The sequence below is a fragment of the Peromyscus californicus genome, unplaced genomic scaffold, assembly GCF_007827085.1.
Source record: "Peromyscus californicus insignis strain IS unplaced genomic scaffold, ASM782708v3 Scaffold_9__1_contigs__length_137607984, whole genome shotgun sequence".
In the NCBI taxonomy this organism is placed as follows: Eukaryota; Metazoa; Chordata; class Mammalia; order Rodentia; family Cricetidae; genus Peromyscus; species Peromyscus californicus.
In genome coordinates, this window is record NW_026294617.1 from 72,849,465 (window position 1) to 72,867,585 (window position 18,121).

General features: G+C 45.6%; 1 protein-coding gene across 4 annotated transcripts in view; it reads left to right on the forward strand.

The window, feature by feature from the left end:
* Pi4kb (phosphatidylinositol 4-kinase beta) overlaps positions 1-18,121 on the forward strand; it is a 34,557-nt gene that overhangs the window by 576 nt on the left and 15,860 nt on the right. Inside the window, exons 2-4 of one of the 4 annotated variants that reach the window (XM_052730964.1) lie at positions 8,402-8,429; positions 9,198-10,134; positions 14,668-14,712. In XM_052730964.1, the coding sequence (XP_052586924.1) occupies positions 9,226-10,134; positions 14,668-14,712 (954 nt within the window). In that variant the 5' untranslated portion in view covers positions 8,402-8,429; positions 9,198-9,225. Of the gene's footprint in view, positions 1-560; positions 676-8,401; positions 8,430-9,197; positions 10,135-14,667; positions 14,713-18,121 lie in introns of those variants that run through there. The other 3 variants (XM_052730963.1, XM_052730962.1, XM_052730961.1) reach the window with 3 other exon arrangements.

Consider the following 18,121-nt stretch of genomic DNA (forward strand, 5'->3'; position numbering starts at 1 on the left):
ATCCCTTTTCCTATTTTTGCCCCACTCCGTAGTCTGTGCAACCTCAGCACAGAGTTCCCATTTCCCTCAGCTAAAGATCGTATCCCTCTCTTCTGCTTCCGATTCCATTACCTCACCGTAACCCACTCCCCCCAGCTCCTAGCTTCCAAGAATTGCCTATTTCCTTCTTAAAGGATCTCAGACCGTTGTCATCATGACCAAGATCCCATCTACTTTGACCTCAGTGCTCAACCCTTCTCTGGGGTGCCTGATGATACCTGGAGTTGGTTGTCTTTGGCTTCGAGTTCACCCTTCTCATCTCCAGTCCTCCGGAGGATGGTTCCTGTAGGAGGAGGATCTGCCGTGAACACCCTTTCGGATTAGGGATTTCCAACTTGTGACACACACACAAAAACAACCCTCTTTCCAGGACTTTGCCAATCTTTGTCTCCCTTGGTTCTGTTTTCCCTGTGGTCTTTAAGTGTTCTCTGTCACACTCTTTATCTCCACACATCACTTATTTCAGATCAGCCAAACCTTGAACTAAGAAGAAAACGTGTTGTGAGGAGGGGTGCCTCAACTGTCTCGGGCTCTTCTGGACAGATGTGTGTTTCTGAAGGATGGAGCAACTTTTAAAGAAGTCCCTATCAATCACATTACATTTCGTTGACTATTTAGGAGCAACCACTAGGAGAGGTGGGCAGGCTTGCATGGGCACTGAATGAGGCTGTGAGAAATTTTGCTTCAGGTTATTTATTTTAGGTCTTTGTTAGGTCACAGGATAGTATCTCCTACTCCTGTCTAGCCCAAATCATTACTTTACTGACTTCGGAGCCTAGTGGAATAGTGCTGGTTACTTTCATAAGCACTTGGACCTAAGGGGTGAAGTTGTGTATGTCTGGGGTGGGGGGTGACTGGGAAAAGGAACATGAGATGATATAAAGAGCTGGCATATTCAGAATCAGGACCCTTGGTTCTGCATGTGACTTCCTTACTTGAACTTGAAAATGCTCTTTTGAGAAAAATGAGCCATTCTGTAAGCACCAGGGCAGTAACAGGCTAGTAGCAGGATGTCTGTTGGGAGAAGAATTATACTTTTTCTTTTCTTTTTTTTTTTTTTTTTTTTTGGTTTTTCAAGACAGGGTTTCTCTGTGTAGCTTTGCGCCTTTCCTGGAACTCGCTTTGGAGACCAGGCTGGCCTTGAACTCACAGAGATCCGCCTGGCTCTGCCTCCCGAGTGCTGGGATTAAAGGCGTGCGCCACCACCGCCTGGCATACTTTTTCTTTTAATCTATTAAACACTGCGGGTTCTCAGGCAAAAGGTATTTATTGCTAGTGATTTTGTCATCTTGAGACTTGCCCTTTATTGTGATATTTTGATCTCTCTGGTCTCTAACTGTGTGTATGAAGTCAGTTTGAAACACAAGCTCCTGGCCTGCTACTTTTCAGCTCTGCCTTTTTCTCTTCCACCATGTTAAATCGTTGACCACTTGTGCCTCTCTTTCTGTGCCTGATCCATAACTCCAGATTCTGTAGTTAGAAAATGTGTTTGTAGAAGAGCCCTTGGGAAAGGGGACTTAGCGGCTGACTAGCTTGTCTCCCACATCTCTTCTGGCCTGAGATAATAAGGAAAGCACAGGCACTCCGTTCCTCTCCCAACTCTAGGCCTGCTCAGGTCTGAAATAGTTCTATAAGCCAGGTGGTGGTGGTGTGCCTTTGATCCCAGCACTAGGGAAGCAGAATTCAGAGCTCTAAGTTCGAAGCCAGCCTAGTCTATAAATGGAGTTTTAGGACAGTCAGAGCTGTTACACAGAGAAACCCTGTCTCAAACTGCACCCCCCCCCCAAAAAAAAAAGAAAGAAAAGAAAATAGTTAAACCATCTTGGCCCACTTCTTACCCGAAGTTACTCAGAGTACAATCTAGTAATCTATCTATGGGAGACCTTCCCTCCTTAAATGTGCCCTTAACAAAAAAACATACCTCTAGTTGTCCTTGCTTCTCATCTGGGTCCACACTGCATAAGAACATGTTTGTTGAACACTAATGTAACAAACTGAGCTGCTTTGGTTCGGGAAAGAGGTTTGGGAGGATCATTTCTGTAATTGGCATGGGACAGAAGAGGGCCTGGTCTAAGCACACTGAGGACTTAAACAAGGAGGACTAGTTCAGAGAAAGGTGAGCAGTACAGCTTGCTTTCTTTACCATCTGTCAGTCTCATCAAGGGCTCCTGAGCAGGCTTAGGCTGTCTGCCTGGAATCTGCTTATACCTGCTACATGGCCTTACACAGAGTTCTCAGCTTGATCAATATTGACCTAACTACTGTGAGACCACTGCCCTTCCCCCACGGCTGGAGTTGAGAATGCCCTCTTCCCTGATGCCACCATCTTTTGAGACCTTGGGCAAGCATACTTGCTTCCTGCTGGGCTTGAGCTTGCTAGACTGCTCAGTCCAGAGTCTCTACAGGGAAAATGTAGAAATTATTCTTCCTTTACCATTAAAGTCAAAGGTGAAAGCTGAGTTGAGTTCTTAAAGATTTGTAATAGACCTTAAGACATGGAAAGGAACTTCTTTTTTTTTTTTTTTTTTTTTTTTTTTTATTTTTGGTTTTTCGAGACAGGGTTTCTCTGTGTAGCTTTGCGCTTTTCCTGGATCTCGCGCTGTAGACCAGGCTGGCCTCGAACTCACAGAGATCCGCCTGGCTCTGCCTCCCGAGTGCTGGGATTAAAGGCGTGCGCCACCACCGCCCGGCTAAGGAACTTCTTTTTTAAGAAAAAATTTTTATGTGTATGGATGTTTTGCCTGCCTGTATGTCCATGGGCCATACATGTGCCAGTTGCCTGCAAAGGCCAGAAGAGGATGTTTGTTCCCTTGGAACTGGAATTAAAGATGGTTGTGAGCTGCTGGGAATTGAACCTAGGTCCTCTGGAAGAGCAGATAGTGCTCATAACTGTTGAGCCCTCTGTCCAGCCCCAGCAAGGAACTTGACAGCAGAGCAAGTAGCCTAGGATAATACAGAGTCCCTTTTGAAGAGCAGCCTATTTTTAAAAATTGCTGCTAACGATGTACATGTACTTGGTAATATTCAATAGCATTGTAGGGATTTATGATCAAAACTAACAGTCCCTTTCCCTACATCTGTACTCACACTCCCTCAAATTGGAGCTAGCCTCTTTAATTATCTCAGTATAAACTTCTATCCAGAGCTCATTACTGTAGCTTCACTTAAATGCTTGTTTCCTGACCCTTTGTTGCAAAAGAGAGTTTGATTGTAGAGGATTTATACTTGTTTAGGTAATTATTACATTTTTGTTTCCATCTGAGCCTTTTCCATTGCTGGGATTGAAACCCAGAGCCTTGCTCATGTTAGATAAATCCTTTATCACTGCACTGGACCCTTGGTTCACTACACCCTTGGCCCTCTTTTCCATGAACTTTAACTGCACCTCATATACTGGTTCCTTTATCTTTTTTTTCCACTTCTTGTGACCTATCTCAAAGGATCCTTAAAAGGAAGGAAAATTGAGCTGGCCTGCCTGCTTGGAAGAAGAGCCCTAGATCAGATGATTTCTAAAAAGTAATTCTGTGTGCCAGGCAGTGGTGGCACACGCCTTTAATCCCAGTACTCAGGAGGCAGAGGCAGGTGGATCTCTGTGAGTTTGAAGCCAGCCCTAAAGTGGTCTACAGAGTGAGTTCCAGGACAGCCAGAGCTGTTACACAAAGAAACTCTGTCTCAAAAACAAACAAAAGACATTCTGTGAAAATGCAGGAGCATGGTAAAGCATCAGGATTGGTGTGAAGCAGTCCATATTTATCATGCATGGTAAAAGATTTGAAGTGGTAATAATGGTGATTGGGTAAGGGCATTGATTTGGGGCTTGGTACCATCTTTCCTGAAAAGCCAGTCCAGTAAGTCTTTTCATGAAGACTTTTTTCATTAAATTCTGTGCAAGCAACTTCATGAAAAGTTTTTTTTTTTTTTTTTTTTTCATGAAAAGACCTTTTTCATTAAATTCAGAATTTCTGAGGTGCTCAGTTGAAGATAGCCTGGTTAAGAGATAATACTCCCTCCAGAGTCCTCTGTAGACATAACTGCTCAGGCCAATAAAACATATGTGGCCACCTTCTCTGCTTCTTCAGAAGCTGCTCTGTACTACCATAACCTGGACTGACCCTGATAGCCTTTCTCTACTATATTAGTTATTTTTCTTGTTGCTATCACAAAATACCTGACAAAAGCGACTTAAAGGAGAATTTGTTTTGTCTCACAGTTTGAGGTTACAGTCTGTCCGAGTGGAGTGTGGTGGTGTGGTGTAAGGAGTGAGGCAGCTGGTCACTTTGCATCTGCAGTAAGGACAGAGAGACCATGAATGGACGTACTCGCCTTACTGCCTCCTTTTGATTCAGTCTGGGGCCCCAGGCCATGGAAGGGTGCCTCCAACCTAGTCTAGAAAAATCGATCACAGACATGCATACAGAGGTTTGTTTCCATGGTGACTTTAAATCCTATGAAGTTGATTTAAGATTACCCATCATGCCTACCTTGCCCAGTTCCATGGGGCACAGTTGTCAACACTTCCAGCTCTGATCTTTCCCCAGCCCCCTCCTTCTTCCCTAGTAGCCGAGCTGCTAGGCTCAGACAAGGAGGCTCTTCTTTTCCCCCCAGTCTGTCTTAAGGAGAGTTTAGACTCCCAGTGTGCTGTGGATCCTCAGCTGTGTGGATGCTACAGCTTGTAGGAGGAAGAGTGATAAATACAAGGCTTGTTTCTCCTCCTTTCTTTGTTGCTGCGTTTTAATCCTTTTACTTTCTTCAGAATAGTTAGTGCTCCAAGGTTTATTTTCATTGCATTTAAAGATGAAGAAATTAATATTGAAGAGCATATTTGAATTAGATTTTGGAGAATCCTTTATTTCTGTTACTCATGTAGATGTGTCTCTGCCCATATGTTTATTTGTGTGTGCACACATACATGTGGAGGCCAGAAGACAACTTCAGGTTGTTTATCAGATGCTGACCAGCAACTTTTTCTAAAAGACAGGAGTTCCTTAGCTTGCATCTAGCTGAGTACAATAGACTGGCTAGGTGATAAGTCCTAGGACCTGCCTGTCTCTGTTTTCCCAGCACCGGGGATCACAAGTGTACACTACCATGCTAGGCCTTTTTGACATGGGTTCTGGAGATCAAACTCAGGTCCTCGTGCTTGCAGAGTAAGCATTTTCCCATCTGAACAACCTTTTCAGTCCCTATTTCTATTATCTTAATTGCCAATGTGATCTAACCCTATTTCCTCTAGTACCCCTTCTCTCTGACTTGTGGTCCCTGAGTCCCTAAGAGCCAGGTGGAGATGCTTGTATAAAAGAGAAGTCGGGCTTATCTGCCCTACTTGTTTGGTTTGGTTTGGTTGGGTTTTTTTTTATTTGTTGTTTTTTTTTTTGGGGGGGGGGGTTGGTTTTAGTTTTGTCTTGACAATAATCTCTTGTAGCCCAGGCTGGCCTCAACTCACTAAGTAGCTGAAGATGAGCATGAACTGTTGATCCTCCTGCCTCTACTACCCAAGTGCTGAGATTACAGGCATATGCCACAATACCCTGCTTTTTTAAAAAATCTGTGTTCCGTGTGCCTGTGCGTGTGCCAGTACACACATGCCACGCCATGCATGTGAAGGTGAGAGGAAAACTTCCATGGCATGACTGATTCTCTCCTTCTGCCTTAGGCTCAAGGGATGGAACCCGGGCCACCAAGCTTGCATGGCAAGTGCTTCTATCCACTGAGCCAATCTCACGTGCCCTATGCCAGGCTTTTTCTGCACCTGTTGATAGCATCCGGTTTCTTAGGCAGGTGGGGGAATCTGTTCACTGTGGGATTCCTTGTTGAATACTGTGATGTGGGATTCCTCGCTGAGCCCTGGGAGACTGTCTTCTTTTGCCTATGGGATAAAAGGGTGATGGTACCTTTACCTGCCTTCCTGATGCCAGTCATAAACACAATTCCAATTAATTGGGACAGGAATATTAATTTCCTGTCAAGTCTAAGACACTCTTGTGTGTGAGGATGAGTGAACTTCATTTCCCTTGGAAGTTTGGGGGATGGTTGGTTTTGTTTTGTTTGTTTTGTTTTTTGAGACAGGATTTCTCTGTGTAACAGCCCTAGCTGTCCTGGAACTCGCTTTGTAGAACAGGCTGGCCTCAAACTCACAGAGTTCTGTTTGCTTCTGGAGTGCTGGGATTAAAGTGTGCACCTCCACAGCCCGGTGGTTGTTTTTGTTTTAATGATACTGGGGATCAAATACAGGGCTTTGTACATGTTAGACAAGTACTCTGCTTCTAAGCTTTTATTTACTCTCAGTACCCCTTTAAATTTTTTGCTTTGTTTCTTTTTAGATTATACCATGTAAACTGGGCCTTGCTATATAACTGAGGATGACCTTGTGTTCTTGATCCTCCTGCCTCTGACTCTCAGGGATTACAGTTCTGCACCCCATACCAGATCTCCTTTAAGGTTTTGAAAAGCAGACTTTTAGGATTTAGAAGTCTCTAGGGGCAGTAGAGATAGCTCAGCAGTTATAAGCACTGGCTGCTCCAGAGGACCTGAGTTCTATTCCCAGTAACCACAGGGTGGCTCACAACCATCTGTGATGAGATCTGGTGCCCTCTTCTGGCTTGCAAGTGTACATGCAGACAGAACACTGAACATAATAAATAAATAAATCTTAAAAAAAATAAGTCTCTGAAATAGAAAAGAGAAGGATGAGTCAAGCATACAGATACTGAGAAAAAAGAGATAGTTGAACAAAGTTGATTGAGGCTAGAAGACCTAGAAGGTAAAGGTCTCAGTCATGAGAGTGCCCTACAGAGGTGTGGCAGGAGTGATTAAAGCTGCTTTATTATTATTCCTGTGCAATCCACATAGGCAGCCATGCTGGTTCTTCTGCTCAGAGGCACTGCCTACCTAACTCTGGGAAAGAGTATAGTGAAAGACTGCCACTTTCATATTGATACCAAGCCCAGACCTCATCAGGAGTACAGAGATACTTTTCTTGCTTGACAGAGTTGGGAGAAAGTTGAAGTAAAGTTTCCCTTTTTGTTGGTATCTGAGAGTTGAAGAGTTTCCCATCAGTCTTTCTGCAAAGCTTTGGTACTATTCCTGGGAGGCAGAGAACTGGACTGTGTGATATTGGGCAAATGAAAGTAACCTTGCCACTTAACGCTTCAGAGGTAAAAGACGCATTAGTGGAAGGAAGGTGGTAGAAAGTAGGGCTTCTGCAGCTGGAGATGCAGCTTAGTTGGTAGAGTGCGTGCCTAACATGTATGAAGCCCTGGATTCAATCAAACCAGGCATACAGGCCCATGCCTTTAACCCTGCTACTTGGGAAATGAGGCACAAGTATCACAAGTTTAAAATCATCCTCCGCTATATAGTGAGTTCAAGGCCAGCCTGAAATTCATGAGACCCCTGTCTAGGGAAAAAACATTCTGTCTTCAGAGTGACCAGAAAAACATATACTGAGCACCCCTTTGCTACTCACCCAAGGTATAAATACCCCAGCCTCACTGGAACAAAGAATGATGTTCTAAACACTTAGAAATTACTTTCTTTTTTTGTTTGTTTGTTTGTTTTGAAGACAGGGTTTCTCTTGTGTAGCTCTGGCTATCCTGGACTCGCTCTGTAGATCAGGCTGGCCTGGAACTCACAGAGATCCGCCTGCCTCTACCTCCCGAGTGCTGGGATCAAAGGCATGTGACACCACTGCCCAGCTGGAAATTACTTACTTTCTAGTTCTACAGAAGCCTCTCCCTTCTTCTAAAGTGGTATATTAGATGCTCTCTTTATTTGGAAAGAGGTCTCTGAGTCTACTGATGGCTATATCCAGATTCGAAAGCCAGAATCATCTGACAAAGTGTTCTAGACTTTTCTCCTGATCTGGTCACTCTGAGATCCTTTTCTTCTGCTTTTTGTTTACTCTCCTGATCTGGTTTGGTGACACTCTGAAGGCTCCTGTAGGGTCAGTGGCTTTCCAGCAGTATTCTCTGACTGCTTCTACAAGTCCATCCAGAGAGAGATCCAAGTTTCAACTCCTGTGTAGCCCTGGTTAGAGACCCATGAGTCCTGATTTCTTTTTGTCTTTTTACAGCCCTTCCAGTTCCTAGAGTTTGTCCATGATAGTGGGGAAGGGGTAGTAAGGGTCGGGAAAAGTGGTCATAAATTTTTAAAGAATCACAAATAACTAGTGCAGCTCATGTCCCTTATAATAGCACATATGCACACACTGTTTAGTAACCTTTTACAGGGTTAGAATTCAACTAGCATTATTGACTACTGCTTCGTGCCAGAAACTGTGTTAAATCATTTCATCCACATAAGTTTATGTCTTTCTTCTATACAGCAGCAATGTGAAGTAATTATTTTTTTTCTCAATTTGCAGTTGAAGAAACTGAAACAGAAGATACATGGTGTGTTTAAGTTTTTACAGCTTATAAACATAGAGCAAGGGTATAGTGTCAGGAAGCCAGACATGCAGAAAAATGGTGTAGCTTCTGCAAGATTGATGACGGCTGTTTGAGAGATGTCCTCCACTAAGTGGAGCCTAGTGTAGTGTTTGCTGCCTCTTATTCCCTGGGCACGCTGTGTCTGTAACCACAGTCAGGAGTAGTAACTAGTACCTATAATTCCAGTGCTTGGAAGGCTGAGGCAGGAGGATCACTACAAGTGTAAGGCCAGCCTGGGTATAAGATTGTCTCAGAAGACAATAACAGCTTTGATACTAAATAAAGAGAGAGGCAGAGAACTTGTGTGTGAAATATGTTATGAATAAGGAGATAATAGTTTAAATAGGAAAAGTATCACCACAGGCATTTGAAGGTGACACAGGAAGAACAAGAAAAAAGTATTTAGAGTTAAAGAAAAGAGAATAAGACCGAGTTGCTCCCCAGTATGCTGAAAAACTTACAAGACTATATAACTGTATCACCTGTTTGCACATACAAGCTAAGAACCAAGGCTAGTTTGAGTAAGTACAGAAGGAATGAAGATATGCAGTGATCAGAAGTGGAGGTAGTGAGGGAGATTTCTGTTGAGATGACTTCTCTGGTGTTGAAGGAGTACAGAAAGACAGGAGGAGGTGCTTGGGCAGGCTTCATGGTAAAGGGAAGACCTGAATATGACACCACTAACCACTGTGTGTGTGTGTGTCCCTTTCTGTTCTTGTCTCCCTCCTCTAGCTTGGAAGCCCCAAGTCTGGCTGTAGCCATGGGAGACATGGTGGTGGAGCCTGCCACCTTGAAGCCAACTTCTGAGCCTACTCCTAGCCCATCAGGGAATAACGGGGGCTCATTACTAAGCGTCATCACAGAGGGGGTCGGGGAACTGTCAGTGATTGACCCTGAGGTGGCCCAGAAGGCCTGCCAGGAGGTGCTGGAGAAAGTCAAGCTTTTGCATGGAGGTGTAGCCATCTCTAGTAAAGGTACCCCGCTGGAGCTGGTGAATGGGGATGGTGTGGACAATGAGATCCGTTGCCTAGACGATCCACCTGCCCAGATCAGGGAGGAAGAAGATGAGATGGGGGCCACTGTGGCCTCTGGCACAGCCAAAGGAGCAAGAAGACGACGACAAAACAACTCAGCCAAACAGTCTTGGCTCCTGAGACTGTTTGAGTCAAAACTATTTGACATCTCTATGGCCATTTCATACTTGTATAACTCCAAGGAGCCTGGAGTGCAGGCCTACATTGGCAACCGCCTCTTCTGCTTTCGCAATGAGGATGTGGACTTCTATTTGCCCCAGTTGCTTAACATGTATATTCACATGGATGAGGACGTGGGCGATGCCATTAAACCCTACATAGTCCACCGATGTCGCCAGAGCATCAACTTTTCCCTCCAGTGTGCCCTGTTGCTTGGGGCCTACTCTTCAGACATGCACATTTCCACCCAACGACACTCCCGAGGGACCAAGTTACGGAAGCTAATCCTCTCAGATGAGCTGAAGCCAGCTCACCGAAAGAGGGAGCTGCCGTCTTTGAGCCCAGCCCCTGACACAGGGCTGTCTCCCTCCAAAAGGACTCACCAGCGCTCTAAGTCAGATGCTACAGTCAGCATAAGTCTCAGCAGCAACCTGAAACGAACAGCCAGCAACCCTAAAGTGGAGAATGAGGATGAGGTAAATTGGGGGAGGGACAGAAGAGCAAGGTGTCCGAGGGTTGCATGGAGACAGGACATCTTACATGGGTCACTGTGTTCTCTGTCCTCCCTTCTGTTCCATTTCACTGTTAGAAGGATGGAATGTTAGGATGGAAAAAGACCTTAGAATTCATGTATTCCAATGGCCTCATTTCACAGGATAAATTCGAGAGTAGAGAGATAAAGTGACTTGCCTCGGGTCATCTAGCTAATGGCAGGGCTGATACTCTTGACTTTGTCCAGAGTTGGCTTTCACTTAACTGTGCTGTCATTCCATTTCCACATACTAAGAACTGTGATACAGGCCTGATGCACCCTGCTTGAGACCTGGCCTGGCTGAGGTACCAGCAGCCCACAAGGAAGGAAAAGAGCCTGTGCTCTTTCTGTGCTGGGAGAGGAAGGATGCTAACTAGTACACCAACTTCTTCTCCTGGCCATTCCTCACAATCCCCTTCCCTCACTCCCCAAAGATCCTACTTTTTGCTAACATAGGGTAAAGTTTATTCTCTACCAGTGGGACCTCAACAGAATGTCCTGCCTTCGTTGGAGATAAACAAAAAGGAAAGAGAGAAATAGCCTTGGCAAAGTAAGTCTAATGCCTGGTTGAGGAGCTGAGACGGAGAAAAGAAAACTCGGCAGTAGCAGGCTACCTAATATTGATACAGAGCAGGAAGTGAGTGGTCAAGAGCTTAGCGCCACCCTGTACTATACATCTGGACAGCTTGTGGGGAAAGGTGCCCAGTGGATAACCAAGTTCAGTGGCCTGGTGTCCCAGCCAGACTAATGCGGCTCCAGTCTTCACCTCTGATTTCGCTGTTGGCAGACTCCCATCCTGGCTGCCAGCTGAGCCTAGAAAAGAAGGGATTTAAAAAAAAAAAGAAAAGAAAAAAGGGAAAACAATGTGCACTGTTGGAAAGTTTATGCCCGTGGTCCTGGCATCTGGCTCTGTGGGGTGTAAACCACCCACATTTTTGATACAGTAAAGTTTCTTTCAAGTGGGGGAGTCAGAGTAGTTAGAGAAAGGAAAGCAGTAGACAAGGGAGACCTGGAGCCTGCTCCCCTGGAAATGTGTTCTGTTATGATATTTTAATGACGCTAACGCTAACTGTGCCACTCTTTATTGACCATTGATGTGCTAGGCAGCAGGCCAGATAATGTATGTGGAACCCTCACAGCTCTACCTGGTGCTATTTCACCAGTGAGGAACCGGGCTTGGATAAGTTAAGTGACTTTACTAAGGTCACTCAACTAGTGACTGTTAGACCAGGAGCCCAGTCCACAGTTCGTGCTCACAGTCACTCAGCTGAGCTGCCTCGGTCATTCCTCAGCATCTGCTCCCCCAGATCCCAGCTGTAAGAGGTCATGGGGGAAGAAGAGCCCAGGATGTGACAGTCTGCACTTCCACATCTGTGTACAGACAAAGCCCGAGCTATTATGGGAAGTAGAGTGGACTGTTTTCATTTCTGTCTGAGCTTTGCAGCAGAGTCCAGGGTCTAGGAAGGGAGGTTGTTGCAGAGCAAGAAGAACTCTCCAGATTGTGGTGGACCTGAGGGCCTGGAGGGCTTGAGCGTCTCTGAAAGAACTGCCTCATCTAAAATCAGATCTGGTCGGAGTGCGTGTGCGCATCTGGGAGGGAATTCATTGGTGCCTCTTGTTTGGCTTGACTTTTCCCTGTATCTATTTTTTAGTCTTCATCTTAGGACCAGAAAAGCAGAGGCCTTAGGGTTTCTCTTACCCTGTGCTGGTCTGGGGTCCCTCTTCTATGCATCTAACTTCTGCTGCAGGATTATGGATGGCTCTGAGAGGCAGGTATTCTATGAGTGTTTAAATCTCTAGGGTGGGTTTTTCAGTTGCCGTTCTTCCCCACCTGGCTCCTAGTTGATCACTAGGTCCGGGGAAGGAAGGAAGGAAGATAGTACTTCCCCAGGCCTGCCTGGGTTAGCTGATGCTGGCAGAGAGACACTTGAATCCACTGAGGCTCCTTGGGAAACATGAAAGCATGAAAGAGAAACAGAGAACACAAACATAAATACCACTAGGTTTCTAGGCATGGAGCCAAACTCAGGGGTTTCTGCCAGTCCTTTTGACATTTTGAGGATATGTCCATCAGAGTTTTTGTGCTTGAGGTCTTCCTTTTCTTCCCCCCTTGTCATGAAACCTGACTCACTAAACAACTAGTTGCTTGTACAGTGTGCAGAGTTCTGTCCCAAAGGCAGCAGAGGATGGAGGATAAAATACTGTTCTTGGACTAGAACCGATAGTCTAATACCAGAGCTCCAATATGAGGAGCTCATCAGCCTGTCTTCCTTGAAAAGTTGTTTCCAGAGGCAGTAAGTACATACATATCTTATTAAAATGAACTACAGATTTTTCTAGAGCCCAAGCAAGATCTTGTAAAGAAGGAGAGTTTCTGGGTGGGGCCTTACCCTCTCTGCTCCCAGTCTCAGTTTTCCTTTGGGTTCTGCTTAATCCCGTGCTCCTCCCACTATGGAGAAGCTCCAGAGAAGTGAGGTGGGGCCTCAGGGAAGAGGCCCAGGGCTACTTCCTGCCTGGAGTCTCCCTACAAAGCTCTTCCTCACTGGCCAGATCTCAGAAGTTTCCATTTTCTTATGAGGATTCCTTCATGCTCCTTACAGAGGGTTCTAGCATTGATTTCTCCCATCTGCCACACACACACACACACACCCAAGCCCAACCTTCAAAGCAGTTCTTATCAGCCTCAATTTTCCTTCCTGTTTGTAGCCAAAATGATAAATATTTTGGCGTAGAGTTGGGGGGGGGGGGCACAAGGATCAGAGAGTGATTTAGGTACCACCCCCTAGTTCTATCCTCTCTACATAATGACACTCCAGACAGATAGCTTTGTCTTTTCAGGACTGTAACCTTTGTACAGAGAAATCTGCTGCATGTCACACTGGAAACCCTTCCAGCCTGATAAGGGTGTGATGTCAGCTCTTGGCTTCAGCTTTACTCCCTAAAGCTGACTCAGTACAAATGACTCAGGCCTAGGGAGTAGGAGGAGAGGAACAGATCACGATATCCTCCTGCCCGCCATGGACATTCATGAGTCCACCGGGTCTCATCTGGGAGAGGATCAGCTAGGGCCCATCTCCTGCCTGTTACTCTTTCCCAACTAGCCGAGGTGTAGAAATTGAACCAGTAGGTTGTAACACATTCTGCCAGCCTCACTGTCTCAATCCTCCCTCCCACTTCTACTCAAAGTAGAAGAGTTGTGGCCTTAGCGGGTGTTTCCAAGTGTGGCTACACCCTGTAAATGCTCTCCTGCGCAGTTTCATAAAGGAAAACCCAAACGTAGCAGCTCTCCTGACCTTCAGCCATAGAACTGAATTTAGCAGATGCTGACTGTAGAGAAGAAGTACAGTGCCCACTACCTTCTTGCTCTGGAAACTCTAAAAGACTCTGTCTCAGTCCAGACCCTCCCCTCCTGCCTTTGTGCACACATTCTGTGCCGCCGCCGCCTGCCTGCCCTGGGAGATTGGACAGGACCAGGCTGGCCCAGGGCATGAGTACTGCTCCACAGCCACTCAGTGTGCTGCCCGCACGCGGTTCCTAGATAGCAGCTGAGCAAAGGAGACGGGGAGTGTTTGTTTTTTAATTTTTTTGTTTGTTTCCTAAGAAAGACTCTCAGTATGAAGCCTGGGCTAGCCTTGAACTCTTGATCCTTCTGCCTTGGCCTGCCAAATACTGAGATTATAGGCGTGTGTCACTGCACTCAGCTGGGGTAATGTTTACATTATTGGGATCAGACTTTGGGCTGGGATCAAGACTGCTACTGCCCTGCTAATTAGCTTTCTTGGGTGGATTTAGCTAGGACCTAATTGTCCAACATCAGTCCAGAAATGTCATGTATTCAGTGTCATGTGCAGCAGCCTGACAGGAAGCCAGAGGTTTAATGGGTTTAATGAGACTGATGAATATGTGAGCATCCAGCCCACAGGTTTCAGGTTCATAGGTCTGGGATGCCCTTTGTCACACACTTAGGGTGATCCTGGGACTGACTAAGGAGATCTGTACACCTGAAAGATTAGCTCTTCCTGAGATTGCCAGGAAACTAGAAGAATATAGACTTTCTAGTCCAGGGGTTGTGCAGTTGGTGGCTGTCCCCATGGAGAAGGGTTGGTTGAAAGCATGTGAGTGGGTGATAGGAAAGAAGTGAACCCTGGCCAGGCACTCACTGCACTAGGGATCCAGCTCTAGGGTTTTGATCTAAAAGGAAGGTTTGTTCAGGCAAGAATAGAAGATAAAATAGAAAACAAAGTGCCTTTGCCTTTAGCTCTTAATCTCAAGGTCCGAACTAGCCTTCCAACATCCCCCAAATGTCTAGACTCTGGGCAAGTGGCGTTTCCAGGCTGATCATCTTTCACTAAAGCAGAAAGATATAGCTGCACAAGAGAAGCAGTTATGATCCAAGTTGGAGCTAAATTCTTTGCCTTTGTCTCTTTCCCTCCCCCAACCCCACCCTTCTCCCCCTTGCCCTCTGGCCCTTTCCCAGGAGCTCTCCTCCAGCACCGAGAGTATTGATAATTCATTCAGTTCCGTAAGTGGGGCCAGGCTGGGACTGGGTGGCAGGCTCCTTGCGGCCGCATTTCCTCTCCGTCCTATGTCTTCTATGACCAGTGAAGGCCCCTTTAATTCCAGGAGATTAGCATCTCCTTGCCAGGCTTCCCAGACCTGGAGGCCAATGCCCTGAGCCCAGGCCCAGACAGGTTCAGCTGATCCTCTGCTCAAAGACAGCAGCTGGAATGTTCTTCTGCTCCTAGGCCTCTGGAGCAGACAGCTGGGACAGGTAGAATTTATTCCTGGATTCGAGCCAAGGACTGTTTGGCAGAAACCTCCAGGACCCCATTTCTCCCACCCAGAACCCTTTCCCCATGACTTCTGCCATCAGAATTTATTTTTTCAGTTTTCTAAATGTTAGGCTCTGTGCTGGCTGAGCCAACTCCAAAAACAAACAGGAACTGGCCTGAGGGAAAGTTTTGCCTTCCCACATCTGGTTTTCCTTGTTAACTTCATTTCTTCCAGGTCTGAGTTCTTCCCTTCCCCAGCCCACTGCCCAGGATGTCCCTTAATCCCTGTTCTCCTTTCTTACTCCCTCTGGACTAAACCATGACCCCCTGGTCCTACAGGGTCTTGGACCTTGTTCCTGGCAAAGACGTGAGAGGAAATGCTGGACCCTCTGGGAGTTTGGATAATTTAATTTTTTTTTTATTTTTATTTTTTTTTACATTTTATTCTTTGTCTACCCACTGTTTTCTATTTTCTGTGCTGATCCCCTTTTAATCGTGATCCCTTCTCCTCCCATGTGGCAGAGCCTCTTTTTTGGAGGACTTGGGTCATGTCCAGTGTGGCTAGGTAACATAGGGGTCTATAACTGAAAGGCTGATTTGAGGATGGAAAAGAAGTCTGCCTTTTCTAATATGAGGTGACTAAATTGGATGGGGTGGAGGGTCCTTTGGACAGTGACCCTTTGCCACCTGAGTGGATGGATTCAGGGATCAAGATAAGGCATGAGTCTTCAGATCTCAATCGCCCTCCATAAACACACCCTCTCTTTCTGGGGTGGAACCCAGGGCCTCATCCTTTTTTTGCTGTGTTAGGCCCCCAGGATATTTCTAGGGATCCTTGAAGTCCAATTCCATTTTCTTTTTCTCCTGCAACCCTGTCCCTAAAGCTTCCATCCTTGTCCTTGCTGCTGTGCAGGGCTCTAAGCCAGCACAGCTCCTCCCATCATGGAGTAGAGGCTGTGCAGTTCCTTTGCCCCCTGACCCTATCCCACACGTCTAGGGGACGTGGTATTGCCCAGTTCTCAGGAATAGCCTCTGGGTGGGGAAAACTTAACAAGGCTCCGCCCTAGATGAAGTGCTACAGCCGGCAGTAGCTGCTGGGGAGAGAGAATCCGTTTTCTCCAGGAGTAAGCCCCATGATGGGTTTCCCAATCCTAAATGGTCAGCCATAAAACTTTTACATGTGCACAACACTAATTGGACTTAGTATTAGATGTATAAAATAATAAGAGGTTGGAAAAATGGCTCAATGGTTAAGAGCAATGGTTGCTCTTCCAGGGGGCTTGCTTTTGATTCCCAGCACTTACATGATGGCTCACAACCACCTATAACTCCAGTCTCAGAGGATTGATGCCCTCTCTGGCCTCCATAGGCACTGCACACATATGGTATACAGACATGTAGACAGAAAACCCATACACATAAAATAAAATAATTTTTTAAAAGACGTATCCAGGTGTGGTGGTATGTGCCTTTAATCTCAGCACTTGGGAGGCAAAGGCAGGTGGATCTCTGTAGCTGGAGCTACACAGTGAGACCCTGTCTCAAAAACAAAAATAATTTCCATGCCCAGTAGTTTCATCTTTTTTATAATACTGTAACACTATTACAGAAAAGGTAGAAAGAAACTGGGTCTTTCTGCTCCCAGTGTGTCCAAACTCTGAATAAATCTACTTTCAAAAAAATAATTTTTATTATAGAAGAGATGATGAATTCAAAAGGGAGTAGGAGGACATGGGAAGGGTAGAAATGATATAAATATAGTATACTCATGTATGAAATTCTCAAAACAAAACTTTCATTAACAAAAGAAGTCTTGAATAAAGTTTGTTCTTAATTTCAAAAAAAAAAAAAAAAAAGATGTTCTTTTTTTTTCTTTTTTCTTTCTTGTAGTCTGAGCAGTAAAGATAGAAATTCTCTATCAGAACAGTGAGCAGGCTTGGTGTAGTGGTACACATCTTTAATCCAACCACTGAGAAGGTAGAAGGAGGAGGATCTCTGTGAGTTAAAAGGCCAGCCTGAGCCGGGCGGTGGTGGCGCACGCCTTTAATCCCAGCACTCGGGAGGCAGAGCCAGGCGGATCTCTGTGAGTTCGAGGCCAGCCTGGGCTACCAAGTGAGTTCCAGGAAAAGGCGCAAAGCTACACAGAGAAACCCTGTCTCGAAAAACCAAAAAAAATAAAAATAAAAAAAAAAAAGGCCAGCCTGGTCTATATAGCAAGACCTTGTCTAAAAAAAAAAAAAGCCGGTGCTTGTGGTGCATGCCTTTTCAATCCCAGCACTCGGGAGGCAGAGCCAGGCGGATCTCTGTGAGTTCGAGGCCAGCCTGGGCTACAGAGCGAGATCCAGGACAGGCACCAAAACTACACAGAGAAACCCTGTCTCAAAAAACAAAACAAACAAACAAAAATAGCAAAGAAATAGAAAGAGAAGCCAGGCAGTGGCGCACACCTTTACTCCCAGCACTCAGGAGGCAGAGGCAGGTGGATCTCTGAGAGTTCTGAGGCCAGCCTGGTCTACAAAGTTCCAGGACAGGCAGATCTGTTACATAGAGGAAACCCTGTCTCAAAAAACCGAAAAAAAAAAAAAAAAAGGGGGGGAGGGGGAGTGGGGAGTAGAGAAAAGCCTGGTAAGTGAAATACTATTTCAATAAGAAGAGCAGAAAGGAAGAATAAGAAGAGACATTGTTCTATACATCTGAGGAGACATGATGAAATACGGAATTGTGTAGTAAATATCTGTTGGTTTTTCAGGGTCTTGGTATTTAAGTCTTGGCTGACCTAGTAATCACTAACTCAGGCTGGCTTGGAATTTGTGGCAATCCTCCTGCCTCAGCCTCTCAAGAGCTAGAATGTGAGTCACCATGCCCAGCATATAGGGGGTTTGTTTGTTTGAATCAAGTTCTTTTCTATAGCCCACGCTGGCCTCCAACTTGTGATCTTCCTTGCCTTGACTTTTAAGGTGCTAGGATTAGAGGTGTACACCTCTCTGGCCAGCTTTGTGGCTGTCTTGAAAAAGGGTCCTTGTGGTAGACAGGCTTAGACTAGGAGAGCTCTTCATCATGTCTATCTGAGTCCATCTTTCTCCCCAACCTACCTTGGCCATTCTAGGAACTGCTGAAATACCTGGCATGAGGAACCAAGCCTATCACAGGGAACTAAAA